The sequence below is a fragment of the Podarcis gaigeae genome (assembly GCF_964106915.1).
Source record: "Podarcis gaigeae genome assembly, chromosome: 5".
NCBI classification, from domain to species: Eukaryota; Metazoa; Chordata; class Lepidosauria; order Squamata; family Lacertidae; genus Podarcis; species Podarcis gaigeae.
Window position 1 is genome coordinate 79,540,360 of NC_139681.1, and position 24,854 is coordinate 79,565,213.

The 24,854-nt window shown below is 44.2% G+C and overlaps 1 protein-coding gene across 3 annotated transcripts in view; it reads left to right on the forward strand.

Moving 5' to 3' along the window:
• The window catches only part of LOC310844754 (vomeronasal type-2 receptor 1-like), a 29,590-nt gene extending 5,569 nt beyond the window's left edge, over nucleotides 1–24,021 (forward strand). For 2 of the 3 annotated variants that reach the window (XM_083739275.1, XM_083739274.1), the window contains 5 exons: nucleotides 5,589–5,880; nucleotides 8,869–9,741; nucleotides 15,279–15,506; nucleotides 19,961–20,084; nucleotides 22,464–24,021. In XM_083739275.1, coding sequence (XP_083595401.1) covers nucleotides 5,589–5,880; nucleotides 8,869–9,741; nucleotides 15,279–15,506; nucleotides 19,961–20,084; nucleotides 22,464–23,455 — 2,509 coding nt within the window. In that variant the 3' untranslated portion in view covers nucleotides 23,456–24,021. Of the gene's footprint in view, nucleotides 1–4,329; nucleotides 4,468–5,588; nucleotides 5,881–8,868; nucleotides 9,742–15,278; nucleotides 15,507–19,960; nucleotides 20,085–22,463 lie in introns of those variants that run through there. The other variant, XM_083739276.1, reaches the window with a different exon arrangement.
• The last annotated feature ends 833 nt before the right edge of the window (nucleotides 24,022–24,854 follow it).

Consider the following 24,854-nt stretch of genomic DNA (forward strand, 5'->3'; position numbering starts at 1 on the left):
ACACTTACTTCTGGGTTTGCAGCGTTTGGGAGCCAATTTCTTCGACAACTAAGCCGTTCAAGAACCAAGGTACCACTGTAGTTAAAACAAGAACAAAACCATAACCCCCCTCCCACATTTACCTATCCATCACATTTATCTATAATATGAACTGTATTTATTTATTGCCATGAGGTTCTACAATTACCGTATTTTTCGCTCTATAAGACGCACCAGACCATAAGACGCACCTAGTTTTTGGAGGAGGAAAACAAGAAAAAAAATATTCTGAATCTCAGAAGCCAGAACAGCAAGAGGGATCGCTGTGCAGCGAAAGCGATCCCTCTTGCTGTTCTGGCTTCTGGGATAGCTGCGCAGCCTGTATTCACTCCATAAGACGCACACACATTTCCCCTTACTTTTTAGGAGAGAAAAGTGAGTCTTATAGAGCAAAAAATACAGTATGTGTAATGGAAAATGCTGTCTCTTAACCAAGTTTGGTTTGTTTTTTTTCTTCTGCTTGTGGCAAAAAGGGCAATCAATCAGATATTAACTCATTTCTTACAAGCACAATCTGCTAGCATCACTTACCTGGAGAAAGTTGCTCCATGATCCTCTAATCCAGGGGTAGAAGACCTAAGGCCTGGGGGCCGGATGCGGCCCAATCGCCTTCTCAATCTGGCTCGCGGACTGTCTGGGAATCAGTGTGTTTTTACATGAGTAGAATGTGTCCTTTTATTTAAAATGCATCTCTGGGTTATTTGTGAGGCATAGAAATTCATTCATTCCTCCCCCCCAATATAGTCCAGCCCACCACATGGTCTGAGGGATGGTGGACTGGCCCACAGCTGAAAAAGGTTGCTGCCCCCTGCTCTAGTCAGAAGAGGGACTTAATCACAGAGGTGTTAAAGACAATTCACAATGTCCTGGGGTCCAAGGCTATTTAGAGCTTTAACTTTCAGCGAACACCTGAGATTCCACCTGTGCTGGGTAGAAGAGTTCTGCCTCTATCTCTTTTTTCACATGCAGATTTTTGCATCATGATTTTCCCTATGTAATGTTCTCAAATGTTACTCCTATACAGGAGAACTGCACTGCAAAATTCAGGGAAGTGTGAATTTTGAATAATAGTTGTGTTTTGGTATGAATGTTTTTTGGAAAGTACAAATTTGTGAGGTTCACATTGAATTTCTCCTTCACCCCACCGCCACAATGGCTGGTGCTGGGGGAAGGAGTTCCTGCAAAAATATGGACACCCTCCTTTTAGTAACCAGCATTTGCTTAGCTTTGCAAACTGAGTTTACGCACCAGCCCAGGCCTCCTGGTGCCGATGGATTTCTGAGCAGCTGTTTCAAATAAAGCTCATTTAATTAATTGTAATCACTGATTAGTTCCATGAGGGAATGGATTAGAAGGTAGAGATACGGCATTGAAAAATAGTTACAAGAAAAACGGTGACATTAGAAATATTAAAGGCTTAAAGGAAGCTTTAAAACTTCATGTGCCCTTTGCAGGGAGTGAATTGGTGTGTGTGTATCTCAATATCTGCAGTGCACGTGAGAGAAGATATTGGCAGGGGAGTTGTATAGGCAATGCTACATTCTCCCACCTGCTCTATAATTAACACACACATACACGTTTTCAGGGAAAACATAAATAATATGTTTTCAGTGAAAAAATAATGTGAAAGAAAGGAAATGTGAAAAGAAAGGGGGAAAATAACCAAAACAAGAGTGTATAAGTCAGGGGTCAGCAACCTGCGGCTCCGGAGCCGCATGTGGCTCTTTTACAACTTTGCCGCGGCTCCGGGGCGGATACTAGCGAGGGGAGGAGGCACATTGTGCGCCCCGACACTCCCCACTGTGGTGGGCGCTGTACTGGCTGTGACATCGCATGGGGGCGGTGCGTGCATTAGTCACGCACCGTCCCGACGTCGCCTTCCCGCCCGCCCGGTACATTGTAAGGGGCATGTATGCTGGTCACTGCATTGAAAGGGGGCATGTACGCTGGTCACTGTTTTGAAGGGAGTGAAGAACACACACACACAAAAAGGTAAACTGTTAATTTAACGTTTATTTCTATGAGGAGGAGTAATTCTGAGGGGTCAAACAAAGAAATAATAAAAAAGTGACAAAAAAGTTATTTTTATAATGACGAGTTTTGCGGCTCCCTTTTTTTTTTCCTTCGGAAACGGGTCCAAGTGGCTCTTTTTGTCTTAAAGGTTGCAGACCCCTGGTATAAGTACTTACTGTAAGTGATACAATTAATCCAATAAATGTTTTTCTTTTCTGAGGCTGGCAAGGTTTATTTTAACAGGCCACTTTCCACCAATCCTTTGAGACTTAATTGGGGAATGTATCTCTCTCTCTCTCTCTCTCTCTCTCTCTCTCTCTCTCTCTCTTTCTCGTTTTTATTGGTCCAGGGTGAATGCTGGCAAGTGACAAAAGAATTCACTGTGGCTTCTGTAACAATAAAGTATCTGGCATCAATGATTGTTAGGAATCGCAGCCATCTCACTGGGAGTAATACCACGTACTGGAATGCATTGCCAGATCGTGGGGTATGCACTCTGAATACAAAGCAGGGATATAGTTGACCTTTCTACCAACTGCTATGTAAACTGGAAGAGAGTCGTAGATTTGCTTCTTGCTCTCTTCTGGGAATTCTTTAGCTGCTAAACAATAGGTAGAGGGTATTTAAAATGTACTATTATGGAAGCCTTAGCACCGGGACAGAAAGGGAGACATCAGCCCTGTGGGATCTATAGATGGTATTTGGCTATGTTTTAGTCAGAGTAGACCTATCTTAGACATGGTCAGTACTTTCAGTGGGTCATACTACTCTATGTTGTTGTTTTTTTACTAGAATTCTAAGGTCCACCTGCCAGAACCAGGTAGAAACAGTGATTCAGTCAGATGAACTTATTCATACTCAAGCTTAGGAATTTGTGACAGTCATTCCTAGAATCAAACACAAACTCCTGTCACATAAAAATCCACTCCTTGGTTCTTTCCAAGCATCTTTTTTTTAGGGCTCCAGGGAAGGGCCATAGATCAGTGGCAGACGATCTGCTTTGCTTTCAGAAAGTCCCAGGTTCTCCTAATTTCTCCTAATTTTGCATGCAGTACTGCCTACTATACATATATTTGCCAGATCCCGTCAATATAATACAGTTCTACTAACATACACATTTTTATGCATAGTAAAGGTAAAGGGACCCTTGACCATTAGGTCCAGTCGTGGCCGACTCTGGGGTTGCGGTGCTCATCTCGCTTTATTGGCCGAGGGAGCCGGCGTCCAGCTTCCGGGTCATGTGGCCAGCATGACTAAGCCGCTTCTGGCAAACCAGAGCCGCGCACGGAAACACCGTTTACCTTCCCGCTGGAGCGGTACCTATTTATCTACTTGCACTTTGATGTGCTTTCGAACTGCTAGGTTGGCAGGAGCAGGGACCGAGGAACAGGAGCTTATCCTGTCGTGGGGATTTGAACTGCCGACCTTCTGATCGGCAAGTCCTAGGCACCACCCGTGTCCCTTATTTTTATGCATGCATCCTCCTAAAACATGCATTTTCATACCTACTGTTTTGTTGGTGTCTCACACCGCAAAATTTAGCAAGGTGTGAAACACAGGATACCTCTGTTACAGCCTGAAAACCTCTTAACGCAAGGCCTGGAGAATAATGGAAGTGTTATATTTTCCCTGAGTTTCCCCAAATGATGTCAATCTAGAGAACAGGAAGGTCATAAAGGAAGTGTTTTGTTGTTGTTTACTCTTGGCCCTGAACAAGTCATACTATTTCAAAAACTAGAACTAATACATCCACCTACAAAAAACAGAAACCATCCTTTATAAGCTTGCAGAGGGTTCAAGCAAAAGCCCATCAGGCACAGGAAGAAAAAGCACATGGAGTTGAGGGTGGAGCCAATGAAATTGAAAACTCTGCCTGTTTCTTCTCTTTTACATTAGGGCAATGTATGTGCTTATATCACCGGTTCCCAAAGTGGGCTGACTACCAGATTTTGAAAAGCTGGTATTGCTGGACCAAGTTCATCAATGTTGTTGAATTAATTAAACTCAATACTTTTCATGGGAATAAATGTGCAATTAATGGTTATTATTGTTGGAATATTATTATATTATTATCTTCCTTAGTGGGTTGTGCAAACTGCTATTCAGAATAATGCTTTTTATAGGCTAGGGGGGCACTGGGGATGAATTTATGGAACCAAGGAGACAGTGCCCTCCCACCCAAATTTGGGAAGAATTGCACTATACCTTTAAAGCACATTCAGAGCACATTCTTTCTCTCAAAGAATTCTGGTAACTGTAGTTTGTTAAGGCTTAGGAAATTATAACTGAGGTGGGGTTAAACTACAGTGCCCAGAATTCTTTGAGAGAAAGAACAGGCTTTGAATAGGCTTTAAAGGTGCAGTGTGTCTATGGCATAGACTCTATGCACCAGCATGAAGAAACCTAAAGATGCAGGTGAGAGCTGGTGTAATGTAGTGGTTAGAACTATGCATGAGCAAGGTCTCAGTGGTTAAAGCCTGGCCTCAGCACACATCTGCAACATGGAGCAATAGTCCTGGCTTACTTTACTACATGCTGAGAAATAGGACTATCATTTGGTTAAATGAATTTTAGTTGATTGGGTTTAGTTGATTAGATTTATGGAGTAGAGAAATCAGTGTACTGTATTTCACGTTAATGCTCCTATTCTATAAATATAAAAGGTAAAGGGACCCCTGACTGTTAAGTCCAGTCGCAGACAACTCTGGGGTTGTGGTGCTCATCTCGCTTTACTGGGTGAGGGAACCGACGTTTGTCCACAGACAGCGATCATGTGGCCAGCATGACTAACATACTGCTTCTGGCGAACCAGCACACAACATACTGCTTCTGGCAAACCAGAGCAGCACACGGAAACACTGTTTACCTTTCCGCTGGAGCGGTACCTATTTATCTACTTGCACTTTGACATGCTTTTGAACTGCTAGGTGGGCAGGAGCAGGGACCGAGCAACGGGAGCTCACCCCATCGTGGGGAGTCGAACCGCCGACCTTCTGATCGGCAAGCCCTAGGCTCTGTGGTTTAGACCACAGCGCCACCCGCATCCCTCTATAAAGATACTTTCTCTTAAATGAGTCGTCTTGATTTTGATGAAGTGAAGTTCCGAGTAAGGATGCTTAGGATTTCAGCCTGGTTTTAAGTGCCAGCATAGCAGGGATAGACTCCAACACCTATTAGCCCTAGCCAGCTTGTCCAATGGCCTGAGATGGTGGGTGTTGTAGTTCAACAGCATCCTGAAGGCTACAGTTCCCCATCCCTGGAGCACATGATTCAGTGATTTGCTACAATTTGGATGCAGAAAGTGCTTATCCTTGAAGTAACCATGGGGTTCAGCAATGGGAGTGGGCAATTACTTGCAGGGAGGCTTCTTCCACCTCACCCCATTCTGGCCCCATTTGTGGAGCTTGCTTCTTCTACCGCAGTACTCACCAGTATGAACAACCTCTGGTAAATATGGAGGATGCAGCTTTCCTTTTAGCATTTTTCTTTTCTTTTAGAGAAAGTCCTGCATGCGTTCATATTCTTCTTCTTTGCAGGTTTAATTTCCGGGGTTACCGCTGGGTCAAAGCCATGATACACGCCATAAACGTCATAAACAAGGATGAGGATCTTCTGCCAGGCATCAAGCTGGGTTACCAGATCTACGACACATGCTATACAATGTCCAAGACGGTCGAGAACTCCTTGGCTTTCCTCACTGGGCAGAATGAAACAACCCCTGTGTTCCGATGCAGCACCGGTGCTCCTCTAGCAGCAGTCGTTGGAGCTGGTGGATCAACTCTTTCCATTGCATCCTCAAGAATCCTAGGGCTTTACTATTTCCCTCAGGTATCATGAATCCTGGAAAGCAGGGGTACAGAACCTCAGGCCCGGGGGCTGAATGCCTCCCTCTAGGTCTCTATATCTGGCACTTGGGACTCTCTCCAGGCCACACCCCCTGTCCCAGGCCACACTTACCACTGGCTTTGCTTTTTACCTTCCTTGCGTATTTCTTCCTGGCTGGACTGTCCTTGAACTCTGGTCATGCTTCTTGCTTCTCTGATGGAGGACAGAGAGGGATGTGTGAGTGTGTAGAAACTAGCCTATTGTACCAAGGTAAAAATTGTATTTGTTGCTCTACTGACTGTGGCCTGTGGCCCTGCCCAACATGTGGCCCCTGGAAGGTTGTGCAGAAGAAAATGTGGTTCTCAGGGTTTCCCGCCACTATAATGTTTTTACTGTAAAAAACCAACAGAAGGTCATCTTCTGACATCAGAAGGACATGCTGTAGGGAAGGGGAAATTATGGCTTTCCAGGATTGCAATGCCCTTCAACCACAGTAAGCATGGTTGATGGTAAGGGATGTTGGGAGTTTGACTCCAACAACATCTGGAAGGCCACAATCTCCCAATCCTTCATATACAGAAAACATGAGCAGCAGAGCCAGGAATGGAGTCTTTATTCTCCAGAACAAACCACATTCCCTCTCTCTGGAAGTTTTGAAAGGTGTTATATGGAAAATAGCAGTGTATTAGAACTGCCAGCAAGTCCTGCCTCTCCAGCTTCTTTACCTTGCCTTCCATTCTAGCTCATTGGTCCATTTCTCTAAAGTGCCCATGGCTGAGCCTTGGCTTGAGGGTGAATGGGTTGGTCAGTTCTCAACCCATGTGGCAACAGTCTGCACGATGCATTCTGCATTCTGCAAGGAATGGGGTGGCAGATTTTTGCAATTCGACATCCTTAGCAAAGTCCAAACAAATACTATGAAATACATTCTGAGCTTGAGTTACAAAAATCATGACTACTAAACAAACAAGTACAGAGGAGCAAGTCTCATCCCTCCACAAAAGAGTTGAAGTAATGCTTTCTTCTTTTGAGTTCTAATTTGCTTTGCTATTATGAATTGTTTTGTGGAAAAATCTCTTTTGCAGGCCTGAGCTGTGGCCCACTTGACCTTCTTCCTGCAACTGTTGTATCATTTTCCTTCACATTTTCCTCTTTTTTTGCATTTTTTATACATGCCCTTCTTAAATCTCAGCTCATCTGTAAGCTCTTTTTGCAGCCACATTGGTTTCTTTAGATGCCTCCCACTTCAATTTCGTGTTGGAACCATCTGTATTTGTGCCTTCAGTAGAAAGTTTAAGAAAATCCCATCCATATTGGACTCCCCTCTCTTTGAGTATTTCTGACCATGGAATCTCAGCCAGTATTTCCTTAAGCTTTTTGAAATCAGTCTTCTTAAAGTCCAGAGTGCATGTGTGACTACACTCATCTTTCCCTTGCCTGAGTACAATGAAACCCAGGAGGACATGATCACTTCCTCCCAAGGTTCCCAGTACTTTCACTTTGTCAATCAGTTCCTCCCTGTTGGTGAGAACTAGACCCAAGATAGATGATCCTCTTGTTGCTCCTTCCACTTTCTGGGAAATGAAATTGTCAGTGAGGCAATGGAGGAATTTGTTGGACCTTACATTCTTGGCAGAGTTTGTTTCAATAGATATTGGAGTAGTTGAAATCTCCCATAAATAGTATATCTCTCCTTTTGAAGATTTGGTGGTCTGCCCTAGGAAGGCATCACCCAAGTCTTCACTCTGGCTTGGAGGTTTGTATTAGACACCCACAGTAAGTTCACTGTTGTTTATCTCTCCTACAATTTTTGCCCATATGCTCTCAATCTGCTTTCCAAGCTCCAGGTCATGGATCTCTTCATAAATGGACACATCCTTTAAATATAATACTCCTCCTCTCTTCCTGTTTTGTCTATTCCTTTTGAACAGATTATACCCCTCAATTTCTACATTACAATCATGAGTCTCATCCTACCAGGTTTTAGTAATGTCTGTTAAGTCAGATTTTCCATCCTGTATTAAGATTAAAATTCTTCTTGCTTGTTTCCCATACTCTGTGCATTAGTATTGGGACAATTGAAACCATGAGTCATTCCCTTGAGCTGCTTCCCTTCTTGTAGTTTCTTGCCAGTTAGAAGGTTTATATAGCACCACCTCAGCTTCCTGTGCATCAAAGCTATTACCAATCCCCCCCCCCTGTACCAGGAGTTCCCCTGTCGCCTGTAATTGTGAACATAAAGTTAGAAAATATTAGTTTCAGGGATCAAAGTCAGGTTGGAGCACTGGTGAAAAATCTCATAAGGAGGGACAAGGCCAACTTTTGGAAGTAGGACCTGGTTAAGACAATTCTGGAGGCAGTGTTGATTACAGGCAAGAATCTGAATCAAAGTGTCTGTCTAAAGGAAGCTAGATGGCATCCTGACAGATCCTAGCAAAATCAGTCTTCTTCTGTCCATACTCCTTCGTTTCAACAAGAACCAGCTACTTGAAGTGTGGGATTATTTCCCATCACCCTGCTGTTTCTTTGGCCCTTCTTTGGCTCAAGCAGTCTGTCTTCCCAGTGCCCTCCTAGATTTGGATAATACATGTATGTTAGTTTCCCTTACCCCTGCCTGCCTCTTACTGACCTTTCTGCTGCTCCTTCAGTTCCTGGTCCTTAGTCACTTGGTGATAGGAAGAGAACACTATTTGTCCATTTAGATCAGTGTTGTCTACTCTGACTGGCAATGATACTCCAGGGTCTAAGGCAGAAGTATTTCCCATAATCTGCTATCTGATGTCCTTTGAACTGGAGATGACATGAACTGCACTTGACATGTCTTGCATGCAAATCACATTCTACTAATGAACTGTAGTCCCTCCTGTTAGCCTCCATTGCTCTCAGTCAACAGAGATGTCCAGAAGTAGCAAACAGCTGAGAAAAAACAGTAGCGCATGGGACAGCAACATTTGCCTCAACCTTGCTTGTTTTTCTCTCTTTTTCTTTTAGGTTGGCTACGCCTCCTCTTCTTTACTTCTCACTGATAAGTACCAGTTCCCTACCTATCTTCGCACTATTCCAAGCGACGCTGTACAGTCTAAGGGAATGGCAGACTTAGTTCACCATTTTGGCTGGAGATGGATAGGCACAATAGCAGCTGACGACGATTATGGCAAATACGGCGTCAAAGCTTTTAAAGAAAAAGTGGAGAACACCTATACCTGTATTGCTTTCTCAGAAACAATCCCCAAAATTTACTCCAGGGAAAAGCTTAAAAAAGTTGTCGAAACTATAAAAAACAGCACTGCTACGGTAATTGTGGTCTACTCATCTGATATTGACTTCCATCCTTTACTGGAAGAGATGATGGTTAGCAACATCAGTAGTAAAACCTGGATAGCAAGTGAAGCATGGGTCACATCAGCCTTAATCGCTAGGCCTGAATATTTTCCCCTCCTTGGTGGGGCTATTGGTTTTGGTGTACGAAAGGGTGACATACCAGGCCTCAAAGAATTTCTTCTCGACGTGCGTCCAGGTGAAGATCCTGAGGATGACATGGCAATTGAATTTTGGCAGTCTGCGTTCAACTGCACTTGGCCGAATGCCAACATATCGTATAATACAGACAACAGAAAAAATGTAACTGGCCATGAGAACAGAGTCAATTTTGCTTCGGATGTTTTGTGCACAGGAAAGGAGAATCTTGCAGAACTTAACAATACCTACCTGGATGTTTCAGAACTTAGGATAACTTATAATGTCTACAAGGCTGTATATGCTGTTGCTTATGGCCTTGAGCAATTACGCACCTGTGAACCAGGAAAAGGACCATTTATATCCGGCCCTGACTGTACCAAGATAGATGAGTTTGAGCCCTGGCAGGTAAGCACCAATTTATTAATTTATTTCAGACATATAACAACAACATACATATACATAATAACATAATTCATCCTAACCCAGAAGCTGGTGTTTAAGCAATACATACAAAAGAACAATCAAATAACATAAGTTATTATTCCCAGACTACAATTTATACAGAAGCCGATAAACAGTTTAAGTTAACCATTTTTTTTTATATAATGTAGGGGCATTTATGTATATGTTTTTAGCCATATACATAATAAAGCTGTGCCATTCATTCCCCAAGTACAGTGGTACCTCAGGTTAGAGATGCTTCAGGTTACAGACGCTTCAGGTTACAGACTCCGCTAACCCAGAAATAGTACCTCAGGTTAAGAATTTGCTGCAGGATGAAAACAGAAATTGTGCAGCAGCAGCGCAGCGGCAGCGGGAGGCCCCATTAGCTAAAGTCGTGCTTCAGGTTAAGAACAGTTTCAGGTTAAGAACGGACCTCCAGAACGAATTACGTTCTTAACCCGAGGTACCACTGTAGTATTCATGCTTCAGGCCTTGTGCAAATTTTATTTTATTGTTTAATTTTCCCACAAGTGCTATTTGCCATACTTTGTTGTACCAATTTGCCCATGAAACACCCCCTTAAATTCTTCTAGTATCTCATTATTATGAGCCTGGCTTCTAGTAGAAGATAACTGATTAAAGGTTTAGACTGTAAGTTAATATTGTCTCTCTTGAAAAGATTGAGGAGACCCAGCCCTGGACATTTAGAAACATTTTGTCCAGTAATTGCTTTTATTTGGACAAATATGTTCTCCCAGAACTGAGCCACATTCACACATGTCCACCACTGTTGTAAGTTTTGCTAAGATAATATAAATGTATAACATTCTTTTGGGTCCTCTTGCCAATATAATGCTCCCCTCTTTTGACCCCTATTCTCTTTGGGGGAACCTTACAATTCCCCCAAATGTTTTCCAAAGTTGACCCGCTGACAGCTACTGTTTGAATAAATTGATGCATGCCTTTGGACTTGCTGCAGTGAAAACAATGAAAACTCTTGTAGAACATTAAATTATTATAGCATAAGCTTTTGTAGACTACAGTCCGCTTAGTATTATCCTGAGTTACAGATCAGAAGGAAATAAATGCAGAAAAATGCAGGCAGCATTATTAAGTGTAGCCATTCACGAAAAGCAGTTGTTGATGACACAGACATTCTAGCACCAGGAAACCAATGGACACATGTCGCATGAGAAATCTCACTGAATTTTGCATAAAGGTAAAGGTAAAGGGACCCCTGACCATTAGGTCCAGTCGTGACCGACTCTGGGGTTGCGGCGCTCATCTCGCTTTATTGGGCGAGGGAGCCGGCGTACAGCTTCCGGATCATGTGGCCAGCATGACTAAGCCGCTTCTGGTGAACCAGAGCAGCACACGAGAACGCCGTTTACATTCCCGCCGGAGTGGTACCTATTTATCTACTTGCACTTCGTGCTTTCGAACTGCTAGGTTGGCAGGAGCAGGGACCGAGCAACAGGAGCTCACCCCCTCATGGGGATTCGAACCGCCAACCTTCTGATCGGCAAGTCCTAGGCTCTGTGGTTTAACTCACAGCGCCACCCGCTCCACTTAAATCCACATTTTGCATCCCTCCACTTAAATCCACATTGGACTCATAGGCTGTGACTTCTCTCAAATGGTATTGTAGGAATAGATGTTCTCAGGTGCCTCATATAGTAGGCTGCTGTTCTTCAAGCATAAATAAACTCTCTTAGCTGGTATTACAAGCCCTATCCTTCCTGAAACCTGGACCCCCCTTCAAGCAAGAAGAGAGGCAACAGAATTGACACACGTTTAACAGTCCACTCCATAGTGCACTGCCAGGCAAAAGAAAACTGTTGTGGATACAGGAGAATCAAAATCTTCTGTACAAGACCTTCTGTATAAGATGTTCTGCATGACAAAAGAGAATTGTTGCATTCTCCATATTTCCATAGTAGTTTGTATATTTTTTTAAAGTCCTTGTGAAAAATCACTAGCGCTTTAGTGTGACTTTCCCCTAATATACACATTATGCAAAGCAATTTTTGCAAATGTAAATTTAAGAGAAGCATTCTAATGCACACTGTACTCTACAGTATACATTTTTGTACACATATTACTTGGCCGGAGAACTACATTGTGAAATTCATAGAAATGCAAATTTCAAAAGAGGGCTGTGTTTCAGTTTGGGTACTGTTTCAGAAAGTGCAAATTAGGTAGGTTCACTTTTAATTGTAAACTGAACTGAATATATCCCTCATCTCTACATACATACATACATACATACATACATACAGTGGTACCTCTGGTTACGAACTTAATTCGTTCCGGAGGTCTGTTCTTAACCTGAAACTGTTCTTAACCTGAGGTACCACTTTAGCTAATGGGGCCTCCTGCTGCCGCACAATTTTTGTTCTCATCCTGAGGTAAAGTTCTTAACCCGAGGTACTACTTCTGGAGTCTGTAACCCGAAGTGTTTGTAACCTGAGGTACCACTGTACAAACACACAAACACAATCAAATGCACAAAGCCATTTCCCATGAAAACAAAGCGTGGTCTGTAGAACGGACCCCAGAATCCTTTGCAGGCATTTGTCGACTAATTAATCTCATACATTTCTGCAAAGACAAGAGGCGGCATTAAAAGGTTTGTGCAAACCAAACCTAATAAGAACACAGAAAGCAAGCGAGTAATATTGCCTGGGACACAGAAGACGTCATTCATAGATTAAGGACTGTATTCAAGGAAGGTGTCCCATTTGCACAATGACTTAATGGCTCAGCAACAAACAAGGGCAAAGACTTGCCCCCCCCATTGCGGGGGCATGTCACATGGCACGTCACGTGACGTGTCCCGCCCCTACCTAGTGGGCTGGGTCACAGGGACATCCTGCCACTGTGATGCTGGCGCTTGTGTGCTGGGTGGGGAATGTGAAGCACGGAGCTGGGCTCTGGGTCAGCTTCCTCTTGCCCGTGTGATATTAGCCGGAAGGTGGAGGTGGAGCAGGGCCGCTGGGCTCCACATTCTGCCTCCTCCCCCCCATGCAATATCAGTGGGGTGGAGGAGTGGGACCACAGGATTTTGGGGGAGCCTAGCTCCCTCCTTGAAAAGTGGGGGGGCCCTGAAGACCCCTAAGCCCCCACCACCTGGTGCACCTGGTAAAAAAAAAAGGTATCCCTACCACTTCCCTCCACCTCCCAAATCTGTTCTGGGGCTTGCCTGAACCTTCTGGAGCAGATTGGAGGGGGTGCATGGAGAAAGGAGAGGGAAGGGAAACCCCATTTTGCAAACAAAACTCCTTGTACAAATGGGGCGACTTCCTTTGATAGAACACCTAAGTTTGCCTGTGTATTGAAAGTCAATAATAATAATAATAATAATAATAATAATAATAATAATAATAATAAATTTATTTATATCCTGCCCTCCCCAGCCGAAGCCGGGCTCAGAGCAGCTAACAACAATAAAAGAAACACAGCATTCTAAAATCAATTCATTCTAAAATCAATTCAAAATCAAATTAATGGCAACCATTGGGCTAGAGTTCTGTGAGGATTACCAAAGGAGGGGGTCAGACTGTGCCTTGGCCAAAGGCCTGGTGGAACAGTTCTGTCTTACAGGCCCTGTTATAAACAGAAGAGCCTAAAAAATCAGATCAGAAGGACACAAAAGAATATCTATGGCATTTCCAAAAGCTGGGGCAATCGCTGAAAAAGCCCCATAGGGAAGAACCTGGATCAGGATTCTCAAAGATGACCTTACCATATGGGGAAAGGTGCTTTCTGTCAGTCTTTGGCCATGGAGGAGGTTTAAAACAGGAACCTCAGTGCTGAAATGGCCACCAATAAGAATATAATAATAATTTATTATTTATACCCCGCCCATCTGGCTGAGTTTCCCCAGCCACTCTGGGCGGCTTCCAATCAAGTGTTAAAAACAATACAGCGTTAAATATTAAAAACTTCCCAGCAGGGCTGCCTTCAGATGTCTTTTAAAGAGAAGATAGCTGCTTATTTCCTTCACATCTGAAGGGAGGGTGTTCCACAGGGTGGGAGCCACTACTGAGAAGGCCCTCTGTCTGGTTCCCTGTAACCTCACTTCTTGCAATGAGAGAACTGTCAGAAGGCCCTCGGCGCTGGATCTCAGTGTCCGGGCAGAACGATGGGTGTGGAGACGCTCCTTCAGGTATACAGGACCATGTGCCGCCCTGCCCTAGCTTAATCTCCCAATGCGTTTTCAAGAGCATCTCCCGTGGAGTGCCACCACAGTAGCTAATCCTTGAGGTTGCAAATAGTTAACGAGCTCTTTATAGAGGGACGAAGCCAACAAACCTGATGCAATGGGGGGAAATGCCAGCTTTCTGTTCAACAGTAGCAACAGAACCAGGTGGATGTGCTGGTGCATACCTGCTCTGGCAGGACAAGTCATCCTGAAAAACAGTTGACTCACATAGTCTTGAAGCCAAATACAGACAGAAAACATTTAGTCAATGTTCTGCAAATATCCAAGAACGGAGAGGATCTCTTAAGAGTGTGTGGCATCACAGTGCAAATATGGGGTGGGGTGGGGTGGGGCGGGGCACTTCAATAACCTGACCCGAAGCCAGGGATGAAAAACAGATACCTTCCTGATTTTTGTATTTATTTACTGAAATTCCCAGCAGTTCATGTGAGCAGGGTCATGGCTAGGCATGATGGGAGCTATTGTCCAGAAACTTCTTCTTTTTGGGGGCTGGGGGTGGGGAGAGGGATGGTCACAGGTTCCCCACTTTTATCCTAAACCTTTCAAAACAGTAGGTAAAGGTAAAGGGATCCCTGACCATTAGGTCCAGTTGTGGCCGACTCTGGAGTTGCGGCGCTCATCTCGCTTTATTGGCCGAGGGAGCTGGCGTACAGCTTCCGGGTCATGTGGCCAGCATGACTAAGCCACTTCTGAAGAACCAGAGCATCGCACAGAAACGCTGTTTTACCTTCCCGCCGGAGCGGTACCTATTTATCTACTTGCACTTTGACGTGCTTTTGAACTGCTAGGTTGGCAGGAGCTAGGACTGAGCAACGGGAGCTCACCCCATCATGGGGGATTGGAACCGCTGACCTTCTGATCGGCAAGTCCTTTGACGTGCTTTTGAACTGCACTTTGACGTGCTTTTGAACTGCTAGGTTGGCAGGAGCTGGGACTGAGCAACGGGAGCTCACCCCATCATGGGGGATTGGAACCGCTGACCTTCTGATCGGCAAGTCCTAGGCTCTGTGGTTTAACCCACAGCGCCACCCGCAACCCTTTCAAAACAGTAGTAGTACTAATATTTGATACTGAGCCTGGAAATGAATTGGTAACCACAGGGCCACTGATTCGAACCCTACTTGCCTCCCCATCCCACAGGCACACATATCCAAGAATTCTGGCGCCTGGATTTTACAGAAGCTGAAGTGTTCAGCCCCTTGCTCAGAGTATTACATTCATCCAGTCTGGATGAAAATTTGACACATCCTTACTTTTGTCTCCTGATTTGTAGCTAATGTACTACATGAAGAATAGAATGACATTTTCGGTTCTTGGAGAGGACGTACACATAGATGATAAGGGAGATGTGTATACTTCATATGACATTCTAAACTGGCAAAAAGGTGAGAATGGCGAAGTTGCCTTTGTGCCTGTTGGAACATTTAACATGACGACGGAAAACGATATGGAATTTCATATCCAGAACGACTCAATATTTTGGAATAATCCAGCAGGAGCAGTAAGTGAATTGCATTTTCTATGCCTTCCTCTAGTTCAGTCATTTCCAAAATGGGTGGTGCCACCCCCTGGGGGTGTGGAATTACCTGGGAGGGGGGTTGCTAAGAAGCAAGTGGGTGGCAGGGGGAAAGCTGGTATCGGTGGATGAAGTTCATCACTTTGGTTGAATTAATTAAGCTAAATCGTTTTAATTGGATTTCAAATATGTTAAATGTGAAATTAACTGTTACTGTTTTGAATTTTAATGTGTTATCTTCTTTATTGGGTCATACAAATCACTATTCTGAATAATGCTTTTTATAGAGTAGGGGGCACTGGGAATGACCTTATGGAACCAAGAAGGTGGTGGGCCATAAAAGTTTGTGGACCACTGTTCTAGTTTAACCATCCATGCTACTACAACTCACACAAATTTCACAGGAATAATAAGAATAAGAATAATTTATTATTTGTACCCCACCCATCTGGGTACCCCACCCAGCCACTCTGGGCACCTCCCAACAGAATAGTAAAAACACAATGAAACACCAAACATTAAAACAGGGCTGCCTTTGGATGTCTTCCAAAAGTCAGATAGTTGTTTACAGTATTCCCTTGACCATACTATTCTTATATGTATGGTTCCATTCAGTAGTTTATAGACTTTTCACATCTTCAGTGGTTTTCTCATATTTCCTTCTAAGATTGACAACCCCAATGGACATAAAGTGAATTTCAGAAGAATTTATATGATTTCCCTTGAGAGTCCATGTGGCAACTGGTGGGATTTCCACCTGTCTCTTTTTGTTTGTTTGTCTGTCTGTTTGTAAAGTTTGTTTGTTATAAGCAATCTGGCTGTTTGTAGTAACCCTAATTTTAAAACAAGTCTAACGATTGCTCTTTGAGGAACAAGAATAAAAGGGGCTCAATCCTACCTAGTATGCACAATATTGGGTTCGGATCCAGGCTCACATCCCATGCTAGCCATGGGGCTCATTTTCACTGCTGTTGTTGGAAATCCAGAGCCAGCACTGCCTGACAGCCAGAGTTGCATGTGCAACAGGGCCTGACAGCTGGAAGTCCGTGAGCAGATTGTGTGAGATTTTCAGAATACCTGTGGTTACCTCTGAGTTTCCTCCTCCAGGGGGCAAATAGCAGCTGGGGCCAGGATGTTCATTCGGAAAACAGCCAGGAGAAGAAGGGCAAACACCAGCATGCCATCACTGTCCCTGTGTGATTCTCTCCCCCCCCCCCAGCTGCTATTTCAATTAAAAACAACTGCAGTAAATTCACCGACAGATCTTCCATAACCAGTGTCACATCTATCTGTGTCCCTTGATAAAACAAACTTCATTCTACTCTCACATGCCCTTTCCTTCTAGATTAACACCACAGTGCTATAGATTCTGGCTACTGTTTTCAAACCACAAGTGAGGAAGTGTCATGTTAGGGCTTGTTCTTGTGGCATCTGCAGCAACAAGGAGCCTGCAATGACTTGTTATCTTGCCCTGGAAGATTCTGGCTATAAAAGTCCCAAAATGTCTTCGATGGAGACATAATGCCCTCTTTCCACACCTCCTTTGAATAGGCTTTTCAAGTGTCTACACAAGCAAACACACACACACATTTTGTTGGACGTACCATAGTTCAGTGGTAGAGCACTTGCTTTGCATGATGAAGGTGTCAGGTTCAAGCCCTGGTTTTGGTGTTGGCAATGCTGCCAGTGTGAACAACCCCCCCCCCCATATATATAACAAAATTAAAAAGAAAATATGCCACCCATCTGTTAACAAAAATATATTATATAAAAAGTAAAATGTTACTATGAAATAAATGTTACATATACAGTGGTACCTCGGGTTAAGTACTTAATTCTTTCCGGAGGTCCATTCTTAACCTGAAACTGTTCTTAACCTGAAGCACCACTTTAGCTAATGGGACCTCCTGCTGCCGCCGTGCCGCCAGAGCACGATTTCTGTTCTCAACCTGAAGCAAAGTTCTTAACCTGAAGCACTATTTCTGGGTTAGCGGAGTTTGTAACCTGAAGCGAATGTAACCTGAAGCGTATGTAACCCGAGGTACCACTGTACATAAAATAAGGTTCTTCCATCCTTTAAGACTTCCGTCTCTCTCAGCGTGGGTCCCTCATTTTCTCAACACCTGCATTTGTTATAACAATTAACTTAAGATATATTGTCTGTTTTCTTTACACCATATTATATTGCAAGAGTGAGTCAAAGCATGTTAAAGGTTTCATATGGGAACAATGTTCTATTAAGTTTACAGTGGTACCTCAGTTTACGAACTTAATCCATTCCGGAAGTCCATTCTTAAACCAATACCGTTCTTAAACCGAGGAGTGCTTCTCTAATGAGACCTCCTGCTACCGGTGCCCTTCCACCATTCGGATTCCATTCTTAGACTGAGGTAAAGTTCTCAAACCGGGACACTACTTCTGGTTTTGCAGAGTTCTTAAACCAAATCATTCGTAAACAGGACTGTTCTCAAACCGAGGTACCACTGTGCTTTGTAATTATCCCATTCTTAACTGAACTGGTGTGTTGTTTGGTTCCGAATTCTCCCTGTCAATTTTGCGAGTTCTGCATATACAAATTTTTTCACCTGCCATTCTTCTTTTTGCCAGTGTGGACAAAACTGAGTTTAGTTGGGCCAATGGTTTGACTCAGTATTAGGGTTGCCATATTTTGAAGAGCAAGAAAGGGAACACGTTTGCCAACTTCCACTTTTAACTATGGATCGCTTTGACGGCTCTAATTTTAAATACCCCTACCATATGTAGGCTATAGAAGCTGTTATATATTCTAGTAGCAATATTCTAAACGTTCAACAACTACAACATCATAATAATACATATTGCTCCCTCACTTGCCACATGAAAGTATTTGGGCTCATGTTCACATCTTTGTGAATGTAAGTATGCTCACAATTTTGTGAACAGAACAATTTATTAAATTGTTAAACATGTACGGGACTCTACTTAAGGGCAGGGGGGGTGTTAACTCTTGCCCTCCCAGACTCCTCCTCCAAGATCTTGTAGCTGAGCCAGTGTCCTTTTAGTTCAGCCACAAGAGACGGGATTTATACAGTGTGTAACTAGTTAAGATGCTGCTCTGTCGTGATTCTCTGCTGCAGACTAGCTTAGCTGGGTGCCTTAGATCTGAGACCAATGCACTAGAATATTTTTCTTGGGCTAGTGTAAAACAAAAAACAACCCCCCCTGTCATTTTGCCAAATTTTAAAAATCCACCCGGACAGAAATTTTTATCCTGGAAAGGAGGACATATCCTGAAAAAAGAGGACATATGGCAACCCTAGTCAACATAAAGCAGATTTCTATATTTCCCAATCCAAACTGCCTTGCAGAACTTGACTGTGCACATATATTGCATATATTACTACTTATCATACTTAGCTGCTGCTCTAAAGTCTTGCAGAGAGCAGGGGAAGTGGTAAGGCACCCTTCCTTTATTACTATTATTATTATTATTATTGCTCACAAGACAACTGGGCTCACTGCAAGGTGCAATGCCAATGAGACCACACAACTACCCACCATTTAAATTTGTTCAATGGTACCAATATGTATTAGGGATGTGGGTGGTGCTGTGTTCTAAACCACTGAGCCTAGGACTTGCCGATCAGAAGGTCGGCGGTTCGAATCCGTGCAACGAGGTGAGCTCCCATTGTTTGGTCCCAGCTCCTGCCCACCTAGCAGTTCAAAAGCACATCAAAGTGCAAGTAGATAAATAGGTACCACTCTGGCGGGAAGGTAAACGGTGTTTCTGTGCACTGCTATAGTTTGCCAGAAGCGGCTTAGTCATGCTGGCCACATGATCTGGAAGCTGTCTGCAGACAAACACCGGCTCCCTCAGCCTATAGAGCGAGATGAGCACCGCAACCCCAGAGTTGTGGACGACTGGACCCAATGGTCAGGGGTACCTTTACCTTTACTGATATGTATTAATTGGCATGCACCTTTGTCTCATGGACCTGTGTCCCAGGTCCAAAAGGTGCCTAGCAATGTTCCTGGTTGAGAATCTCCTTGAGAGCTACCTAACAAGGCTCTCAGTCAGGTGCATTGCTAGGCACCTAATGAACTCAGGACACATGGATGTGATTGTAGCTGAGTAAAAATGGCCTCCCAAGTTCTCCACCATTTTTGTATCCTGAGGGATTCTCCAAGGGCAGGAGAAATCCCCCAACAGTTTTTTGAGGGTGTCCATTAGCAATGGCATCAGCATGACTTCTCATTTCCTCCCTCCCCCCACCGTCAAAGATTTCAGCATTAGCAGCAACTGTTGTGGGCAGCCTGCCATTTTGTATCTCCACGAAAGGCCTAGCATCATTCCAAGTCACTGAGGAGGGGGAAATATAACAGCCACAATAGTCACCTCCTTGTTGCATGGCAAAAACAGATACATAGGAGAAATAATAGGTCTTTTCTGTGCCTTTCAGCGTCCACGCTCTACATGCAATCTGAACTGCCAACCTGGTTATCGGAAGGGGATCCTGCAAGGAAAGCCCTCATGCTGTTATGATTGTATAAGGTGTGCCGAAGGACAGATCAGTAATATAACAGGTATGGATGCCTATCAGCATTTTAGCCAATGGGGGAAAAGAGGACATTTGTCTAGACCCAGGATGGGGAACCTGAGACCTTCTAGATGTCAATGGACCACCACCATCCCTCAGCATTGGCCATGCTGCCTGGGGGAAGCTGAAGTCTAACAGCTTTTTTTGGGGGGGGGTGGCTCCCCATCCTTGGCGTAGACTCTAGAGAGCTGAAAATTAACTCAAGTCCAAGTCTTGCATTGGTTCAAACTGGAATCCTATATTCCACTACAATTGTAGTTTCTCTTTCCTTCCTTTTTCTTCAGAGGCTTCATTGGAATAGGGAGGAAGAGAGTATGAGCTGAAGATTGAATAGGACAGATTGAGAGGATAGTGAATAAAGGAAGTCTGTCACTTGGCAAGAGACTATCTGAGGTCTAATTCTCATTGGCCTTTTTTGTACTTGAGTACTGAATGTCTGCATGAGCATGATTCAGGCAGTAGCACCAACAGCTGCCAAGTGTGCATCCACACCTTTCATTCATGCTTTAGTGCCCTATAGAACAGTACTGTGTGCTTTAATTACATGGAAACTCTGAGCTGAAGAAATGGAAAGGATCATGGGGGGAGGACTTCTAAGTAGGCCATAGAGCTTTTTCTTTTGGATTTCTTTTTGGACACACACACACACACACACACACACACACTTATATTTAATGTTTTTAAAAATTTTCCCCTTATCCTTTGATCTTAATTTATAGCAGACACTTTCTATCAAAATTTTGCCTGAAAGGTGGCAAGGGTCATGGCTGGCACCACAAAGTTGATGGTGATGGCATTATGCTTTCTTTTAAAATACAGTTATGCTTGCACAGTTAAGGAAATTCTGGACAACGAATCAAAGGTGCTTTTATCAATTGATTGAATGAATTGCATCTGCTAGAATGTGTATATTGGAGTGGGGGAAGAAACAATAGTTCTGAAGAGGGGAAATCCTTGGGTGAGATCCAACTGTCGTAATCAGATTGGACCCCTTCAGACAAATGGTCTTAAGTTCATTGATTTAAGTGGGCTTACTCTGAGTGTGCCTAAAACACCCCTGGTGTTTTCGATGGTGCACACATTTGCTGCAGGAGGGAATACTTTCACAAAGACAGTGCTAGACGCAAGCAGTTTCTCTAACTTCTTGGATATAGGCTGACTTCTGAGTATATATGTATAGAACCGCACTATTAATGTTATAGGTTGACCTTTCTCAGACTTGGGTCCCCAGACATTGTTGAATTATAACTCCCATCTTCCCTAGCCAGCAGGACTGGTGGTCATGGATGATGAGAGTTGTAGTCCAACAACGTGTGGGGAAACCAAGGTTGAGAATGGCTGTTATAGTTGTAAGATATTAAACTGCTGCAGGTCACCTTAGAACCACATATATTAAAATACACCATAGCTGAGTGGGGACTTGAACTAGGGCCGCCCCTCTCCTAAGATGGTACTCTAACCACTATGTCACTCTGGGTCCCATGTGCCTTCAGTTTCAATCTTTCCGCTCCTATAGCTGTTGAGTTTGTTTTTAGGGCTGCTGAGCGATCTTGTCATCAGTCACTGGAGGCTGAATGGAGGGTGAATGGGGCCCCTCCCCAACCTCAGCCTGTCCTCAGCCTGTACCCACCTGCCTGCCTTGCTGCTTACAACTAGTTAAGGGGTGGCTTTGCTTGTGATTGCCCATATCTCCTGGTTGCCTCGTCATTAACTCTACAGCAGTGGCTAGTGCTCATTAGAACTGGTAATCAGTCACTTCTTGGATTTCAGTTTGCTGTTCATGATCACAGGTCCCTAGTGAATGCCACACAGTAGATCCTGGTTACCCTAATAGTCTTTGACTATGACCCACCCTTAACCTGGAAGACTACCCTCTAATTTGTAACGTGTGACAAACTCTCTGGGGTTGCTTAGTAGTGAGAAAAATGCATCCTGCGTTCATGGGTACATTTTGAACCATTCGGGACAATAATCAGAAGGAAAACTAAGGCACATTTTACCTTTTACATACACTCACCTTTCTGTATTCTCCATCCAGACAAGTAAAAAAGGCACCAGAATCATAGAGTTGGAAGGGACCCTGAGGATCATCTGGTCCAACCCCCTGCAATGCAGGAATATGCAGTTGTCCCACACAGGGATCAAACCTGCAACCTTGGCATTATCAGCACCACGCTCTAATCAACTGAGCTATCCAGGCATTAGTAGAGGGCACATTCCACTCAGGCATAGGGTGTGAAACAGGGGCAGAGAGGGGGGTGGCCTGGGAGAATTCCAAGAGCCAGATAGAGAGAGAGGTCTGAAGAGGGCTTGAGGCTCCCCTATGGCATTTTTTAAAACAATTAGTTTCTGGTTTCTTCTCCAGATGCAAGGGAATGCACAGGCTGTGAGGAAGATTACTGGTCCAACAAGGAGAGAAATAAATGTGTGCTTAAGGAGGTGGAGTACTTGGCTTACGAAGATGCTTTAGGGATGACATTGATTGCGCTGTCTGTGTTTGGGGCTCTCGTCGTCCTGTCAGTGACTGGCGTATATATCAAGTTTAGGAACACAGCTCTCGTGAAAGCCAACGACCGGGAGCTGAGCTTCCTCATTCAGTTTTCTCTTGTCGGAACCTTGATGACTTCTATCCTCTTCATTGGTAAGCCAGAAGACTGGTCCTGCATGTCCCGGCAGGTGACCTTAGCCTTGGGTTTTTCCGTCTGCCTGTCTTGTGTCCTGGGAAAGACAGTGACGCTCTGCCTGACACAGCTGGCCATGAACTCAAAGGTTGCTGAGAAAGCGCGGATGTTGGTGAAGCCGATTTGCCAAAAGATCATTGTCCTCAACTCTGTCCTTACCCAAGTGGGCATCGTCTGTGCCTACCTGATCCTGAATCCTCCTCGCATGTACAAGAACACCCAGTTCTCCATCACAAAAATCATTTATGAATGCAACGAAGGCTCCATCCTGTACTTGTGTGTCATGTTTGGCTTTGACGTCTTCCTCGCTATCCTGAGCTTCCTCACGGCCTTTGTGGCTCGCAAGCTGCCCAATAACTTTAATGAAGCCAAGTTCGTCACCTTCGGGATGCTGGTCTTCTTCATCGTATGGATATCATTTGTGCCTGCTTATTTAAGCACGCGAGGGAAGTTCAAAGTGGCCGTGGAGATCTTCGCCATCCTGGCTTCCAGCTTTGGTTTGCTGGGCTGCATATTTGTGCCGAAATGTTACATTATCTTGCTGAAACCTTTAAGAAACACAGAAGAAATCGTAGGCGGAAGAGCGGCCACCAACGACAAGAGCGCACCACCAACTTCTGCCTCGTGCACCAGTGAAGTTAACAACACTACTGTCTCTACGGTTCTTGAAGATTAGAACTTTTAAAGCTTTTCGCCTGTCACCAGTTCCACTAGTTTATTTGCAGACGTTTTCCCATCTCTATGCTGAGAGAAAGAAGATGGCTTACCAAAGTCCCCACCCCCTTCTGCTTGTTGGGGAATAATAGCACAAATAAAGCATAGCTGATTGCTTGCTGAGAAAATAACAGAAGGAGCTTTGTATTTTCACAACGACATATAATAGCTTGGATCCAACCCTCTGCAAGTGGAAAGAAATTTCTGCTCACACAAGGGAAGGGGCCACAGGTGCTCACCACCACCAGCAGCTGCAGCCTCCCCAGCTACGTAGTTCAGGAGGGTTCCTTCTCTCCGGAGAGGCTTTCTGGTGTGTGCGTTTATGGAGGAGGCAGCAGGAAGGAGAAGATGGGAAGACTCATGGTTCCTAGGATCCAGCTCCTACGATTCTACCTATAATAGGCCAGCCATTCAAAACCATGCAATCAGTGACTTTTCCATGTAAAAACCAACCCTCTCAGCATAGTATCAACTAACTGCATGAGAGTGCCTCTGATATTTTCCAATAAATCAAATTATTTACAACTTGCTTCATGCTATTTTATGGTTACGGGGAGGCGATCTAATTAGCGTGGAACAAAGTGGCATGATTGTTTCCCACGACCTAGGAACTATGGCGATTTTAATACAGCCTAAAATTGCATTAGTCTAGAGGTAGCCAACATAGTGTCCTCCAGATTTTATGGACTACAGCTCCCATCATTCCTGCCCAGTGGCCATGCTGGCTGGGACTGATGGGAGTTGTAGTCCAAAACTTCTGGAAGGTACCAAGTTGGCCACGATTGCATTAGCTATCCATGTTGCTGCTGCTCTTCCTGAAGATGCACAAAGCAAACTATGGGAAAGGACCATATCTCAGCAGAAGAGCATCTGTCTTGCATGCAGATGGTCCTAAATTCAATCCCTGGCATCTCATGTAGGACTGGGAGAGAGACTCTGGTCTGAAGCCCTGGAGAGCCACTGCCAGTCCGTGTGGACAGTACTGAGCTAGATAGACCAATGGTCTGATTCGGTATAAGGCAGCTTCCTATGTTCCTAATTAGTCAGGTAAATTGGTTGCCATGCTCACCAAATGCATGGGCTTCCAGTATGAGCAGGCCAAGAAATTTGTGCTTGTTGCAGCTGGCCCCTTGGTGACTAAAGAAAATGGGCTTGTAGAAGAATTCCCCCAAAACTGATTGTGCAAAATGACTTATCGTTCAAGATGCATTTTAGAAAATATGGGGATAAATGTCCTGCTCTAAAAAGAGAGAGGGTTTTGGCAGAGCCGCAGAGCCACCCTCCTAAGGCCAGTGACGCTGCTGCTTACCTGGGTTCAACTAAGCTGGGATGGCAGTGGGGTCAGGACCCCAAGGCTGCAC